The sequence below is a fragment of the Protobothrops mucrosquamatus genome, unplaced genomic scaffold (assembly GCF_001527695.2).
Source record: "Protobothrops mucrosquamatus isolate PMUCROS unplaced genomic scaffold, P.Mucros_1.0 scaffold_178, whole genome shotgun sequence".
Classification (NCBI taxonomy): Eukaryota; Metazoa; Chordata; class Lepidosauria; order Squamata; family Viperidae; genus Protobothrops; species Protobothrops mucrosquamatus.
This window is the reverse complement of record NW_015386254.1, coordinates 342848-348847: the sequence shown is the minus strand read 5'-3', so window position 1 is coordinate 348847 and position 6000 is coordinate 342848. Positions and strand designations below refer to the sequence as shown.

At 38.5% G+C, this 6000-nt stretch overlaps 1 protein-coding gene across 1 annotated transcript; it reads left to right on the top strand.

Moving 5' to 3' along the window:
* Positions 1–1873: 1873 nt before the first annotated feature.
* Positions 1874–5349, top strand: LOC107294351 (ferritin heavy chain; the record flags this gene model as incomplete). The annotated part of the gene is given in 3 exon segments (XM_015823586.1): positions 1874–2020; positions 4120–4245; positions 5035–5349. Coding segments are annotated over 3 exon segments (438 nt in total), but the record flags the coding sequence as incomplete, so codon positions are not given.
* Positions 5350–6000: the final 651 nt, after the last annotated feature.

Below are 6000 nucleotides of genomic sequence, written 5' to 3'. Positions count from 1 at the left end.
AACCCCCCCCCCCCCCTCTTTCTATCATCAACTGGCGTGGCTCCCGCATACGATTCTTCGATTCAGAAGACGTTTCCCTTAGGCCTAGGCTACCTTTTTAAAAAAATAAATAAATTGTAATGCTCGGCCGAGCCTAGAAGTGGAAGCCAGGGCGCCTTTTTTTTTTATTTAATGTAACAGGCGTGACGAGTTTGACTTCAAGGTTTGTAGACTTGACTACGCCACGGGCGGAGGAATCTCTCTTGGCCCTGATTCTGACGCCTCTGGGTTGCGGGAGAGGTGACGCAACTTGTTTATGAGCAGCCGTGCCTGCTGTGCTCTCTCTCCCTCTCTCCCTCTCTCTCTCTCTCTGGCAAAATGTGATTGCGCTTTAATTGACTTATTAGGGTTGCCAGGTGTCCACTATTTGAGTGGACAGTCCACTTTTTTCACATTATGTTCTCTATTTTTTTTTCCACAAAATAGTGGACATTTTTTTATTCCAGTGGTTCTCAACCTGTGGGTCGGGACCCCATTTGGGGTCGATCGACCATTTCACGGGGGTCGCCAAGCAAGGCTGTCCGCCATTTTTTTTGTTTGCCATTTTTTTTGTCCGCCATTTTGTTTCCCCTTTTCCGGCGGGTGCCTTACCTCCCTTGGGCTGGGCCAGCTGGTGGTCGGCCTGCTCCGTCTCTGCCGCTTGCCAGCTACGCCTCGGCCGGCGCAGGGGGCGGAACCACGCATGCGCGGCGCTCCCGGGCAAGGAAAGTCCTCGACTTACCACCAGTTGGGTAGTCCTCGACTTACGACCGGTTTAGTCCTCGACTTACGACCGGTTGGGGTCGCGGGATTAAAAAGGTTGAGAACCACTGTTTTATTCAAAAGCTTTATGATGAAATGGTATGTAATCTAAAGCTGTACAGTCTACTTTTTTTACTACTTAACGGGGGGGGGGGCGAACAGGCGATAAAAAACCTTCGTCTGGACCGTTGGGATAACTGAAACATGAGAGGGGGGTATAAGATACTTATACCTGAAGGCGTGACACGACAATTTGCTCACACAAACTAAGATCATTTTCCGTAAACTATTTTACCAAACCAATGCCTACAACTTAACGTACACTCTCCCGTCGTTCAACCCTAAGACTGTTGTAAATAACCATGCTGCATGAGAGGTTAACTCTGGCCTCTGCTGCCTTCTTAAAATTGAAGGGATTTCGGTAGCCTTCCCTGAAGCTTGCTGTATAACTGAAATGATATACTCACAAAAAATAAAGGGAACGCAAACCCCTTCAGTTCCATGGTAAAATGTTCCCTTTATTTTTGTGAGCAGTATAATTCAGTCCTAGAGAAATGGGATCAGAGTGAGTGGATGGTATTTTCTTTAAAAAATACTGTGTAATTTTTTTTGCAAGGTACATTTACCAATATTTATCCAAATAATTGATTCCTATCCTTAATTAAGAATCTGGAATGGTTAAACATGCTCAGTTAGCAAAAGAGTTCTTTGTTGTAGTGATCTAGCTATCTTGATTTGGAGGTAGTTTTTGGGTCCTGTTGCTGCTGTATGATATATAGAAAATTTGATGATTTGATCTTAAATGCCAGTTTCACAGAAGTATCAGCACTTCATATTGTATAACCACTTGGGCAGTCTAATTGTCTAGTAATAAGCAACATCTCCACAGAGGTAAGGGAGTTAGATTGCATCAGAAGTAATACAAGTTCTGCCTTTTTTCCCACCTCTGTGTGACATTGCCTGCCCCAAAGGGGTGAAATTTATGTCATATGTCCTATGGATTCTGCTAACAGTTGGTTGTCTTAGGAAAATACAAACTGATGGATTAAGCATGAATAAATGACTGTCCTAATGCAAGGATTTTGATTTTCAGTCTTATTATTTTGACCGTGATGATGTGGCCCTGAAGAACTTTGCCAAGTACTTCTTGCACCAGTCTCGCGAGGAGCGTGAACATGCAGAGAAACTCATGAAGCTGCAGAACAAGAGAGGTGGCCGCATCTTCTTACATGATATCAAGGTAGGTTGTACCAGCGGAGATGAGATGGCAGGATTGTGATAGGTGAAATATTGCTGCTTTCTGTTTGGAGCTCTATAGAGAAATTGAGAATGATGTCTCTTGAATCTAAGTTTGACTACAAGAAACCACATAATTAACAGATATGACTTAAATTAGTTCAGGAGGATATGTGAGCAAAATGTTTCATTTTGTGATCAAAACAGATGTGGAAAAAGTGGCAAGAACTATATTGCTTTACCTAGAATGCTTTTGGTGTGCAAGAAGCTCTTATTAGAAACTCTGAATTTGTTCTCTGCTAAAAATGCTAATCTAAAGTGGCTCCTGTATACTTACTGAATGTGGCTACTGTGGCTATCTTGTCTTGATCACCATGGTTTTGAGAACACACACACGCACACACACACACACACAATAGGGTATTAGCACACCTCCCTGACAAATGACAAAAAAGCTTACCCCCATGGCTTATCTCTATCCATGATCAGATTTCATAGATCAAGAGTCTGTATGAGCTATATACTGGCTGTGATATGTCCCCATAGCCTTTAGACCTTGCAGGGGACTTGATATGCTGATGTGCACAGAGTTTCTTTTTTTTATATATATGAGAATTTTTATTAAAAATTCTCCAAGAATCTCTTTTTTTTACATAAACATAAATCTTTTCTTTTAACAGAACAGTGTTGTACATTTTAACCATTATTTACATCTTATTTACATTTTATTTACATCAATAGTTATATCTTTTTCTTTCTCTGTTCTAGCCAATTATAACATTTATTCCAAATTTCATAAAATTCTGTTGTCTCCTTGCCTTTTAATTCTAACGTGAGTTTATTCATTTCTGCGTATTCCAAGATTTTGTACATAATCATGTCATTTGTGGGTGTATTTTCACTCTTCCAACATTGCGCGTGTGCTATACGAGCTGCAGTCAATATGTGTATAATGATGTGTTGGAGTTGTTTTTCAATCTTTAAATTTATTATGCCCAAAAGAAATAATTCCGGTTTAAAGTCAATTTGTACCTCAGTTATCTCCTGTATCCAATCTCTTATTCATTCCCAATAGTTTTTTGCTTTAGGACACAGCCACCACATATGATAAAATGTTCCTTCTCTGATTTTACATTTCCAACACTTCGGGTCTATGTTTTTATACATTTTGGCCAATCTCGCCGGTGTTAAATGCCATCTGTAAATCATTTTATATTGGTTCTCCCCTGTATGTAGTTGATAGTGTCAGTTTACAGTTTATGTTCCATAATCTTTCCCACTCCTCCAAATTTATATTTCGGCCCACATTTCGGTGCACAGAATTTCTTCTAGATAGTAAACTTGAAGATCTCTGGGAAGAGCGTGGACATATATGTTTGTCTCCTGTGTACTGATAACGAGGCTAAAATGTACAAGAATGTATTTAAACTTCTTTTGTTTTAGCTGATTCTGTAGTCCTTGCACAGGACAAATAATCTATTTAATAAATCTATAAAGTGTTTGAAGTTAGATTGCCTGTGTCCTAAAAGGCAAAAAAAAAAAATCCCTATCATGTTTGTGGGCAACCGGTGAAGCTGAAGGAGCTATTTTATTAAAAGGAACCTAACTCTAGTGAAAATATCTTCAAACAAGGGGAAGATAATCCTGCTATTGAATTGTAGTCCAGTTGGTGTGCCAACAAAGATTGCTAGAAATTGTAACAGCAATATTTGGAAGTCTGCAGTTTGTCTACATCAAACTTGCATCTTCTGATCTTTCAGACACTACTAAGCCAGTTGATCTCCTCTTTGATCTCCAAGTTGTTAGGTTCTGAGGTGGAGGAGTGGAAAGATTGCAGCAGTTGGTGGTAGCACAAGCTCATGGAGGCTTGTTTTGTAAAGTTATTTCAATCAATGATGCTGTTTCATTCCAGATTCAGCAGCTGGAAAAATAGTGATATTAAAACATTTGGTCTTGCAACTTGGAAAACAAGTGATAAAGCTAAAAGATGCTGGCTTGAGTAGCCCTTCTTTCGCTATATCAACTAGTGGTTGTGAAATACCATTATGGTGTTATAATCATTCTGATTCCAGTGGTTCAGCTTCAAAAATATTATTTTTGTAGAAACCGGATCGTGATGACTGGGAGAATGGACTGACAGCCATGGAGTGTGCTTTGCACTTGGAAAAGAATGTAAATCAGTCACTACTGGATCTACACAAGCTAGCAACTGACAAAAATGACCCTCACGTAAGTCATACTTGCTCTATATAATGTCTTTGGCTGGTGTTAAAAACAATGTATCTTTGACTTTTTTGTAAACTATAGGTAGTCCTTGACCAATTGACTTACCACCACAATTGACTTCCAAATTTCCATTGCTAAGCAAGATACGTAAATGAGTTTTGCTCCATTTTATGACCTTTCTTGCCATAGTTATGTGAATCATTGCAGTTGTTAATTTAGTAACAATTTATTAAGTGAAGTTGGCTTCCCCATTGACTTTGCTTGTTGTAAAAGGTGATCACATAACCCTGTAACTGTCATAAAATACATGCCAGTTACCAAATGTCCAAATTTTGGTTACGTGATTGCAGTGATTGTAAGTATGAAAAATGCTCATAAGTCACTTTTTCATTGCTGTAAATCTGAATAGTCACTAAACAAATGGATATAAGTCAAGGACTATCTGTATTTCTTTAAATTTGCAAGTGGAAAAGTATTGATTTAAATTTCACTAAAGAATTAGAATATCGAACGAATGGGTCTTCACTGTGTCCTGAGGTAATATAAATAAGAGACTTAGTGTTTGCTTTCATACTTGAAAGGATCAAGTTCTACTATTTTGCTGCCCATGCATCTAGGTATATGTTTTCTAGGCAAATTGGCTTTCTTTGGGATGATGGAGATGGAAATTTTAAATAGCATTGGTTGAGTTTAGTAATTTGTTTTTTTTAATTTGTGTTTTTCTTATTTGTAAAAACCTTGTACTCCTCTAGGAAGAGAGAATAGGTTTGTAATACTGCTTTTGTCTTCTAGTTATGTGACTTCATTGAAACTCACTATTTGGATGAACAAGTTAAATCCATCAAAGAGCTGGGTGACCACGTGACCAACTTGCGCAAGATGGGAGCACCAAAATCTGGAATGGCAGAATATCTTTTTGACAAGCACACTCTGGGAGAAAGTGACAATGAGAACTAAAAACCACCCATGAATGTTGCAAAGAGACTCTTACCCTCAACACTTGTGCATGCTTCTTTGATTTATCTCTTAATATTTCCATAATTGTAAAAATTTGCTTCTGTTCTTAATGTTATAACTCACACCCAATAAAATGATTAGGTCTACTTATTTCCAGTTGTGCTGCAGTATGTTTTGAGAAAAAAAAATTAACAAAATACACAAAGCAAGCAGAGTTCCCTTATAAATAAAACGATGGCTCTGATCTCAATCCAAAGGTGAAAATGTGCTTCAGAGTGGGTGTGGATATGGTTTCTTTAAGGAGGCATTAACAATGCGCCAAATGCGAAACACCTTTTTGGTTGTGGATCCAAAGGGTAGCTCATTTCTATTAATTTTCACACACTCAGCCCATGTTTGGATTCCCGGTTACAATGCTACCCATCTTTTGAGCTTCTGATTAATGTTAAGCTTGTTCTGTCAACTGTTTCAGTGGTATGGGCTGCAACTTTATAAAAGTCCCTGTTTTTATACCAAAAAATATGCAGCACAGCTTGTGCTATTATATTTACTTAGGAGTAAACATTAAAATTGATGTGGATAAGTAGATGTGGATAAGAAAGTGTTAATGTCACATCCAGGTAGCTAGCTCTGTGTTTGACCTGTAGAATCTGTATAATCCTGAGTAAGAAGTCGTTTCCATATAAAGAGCACAAACCCACCTTCAATGGAAATTAAGTTATACCATGTGGCATACATTCTCAAATTTGGTCTACATTTTGGGTCAATGAATTTCCCAGTGCTTTGCATCACTGGAAAACT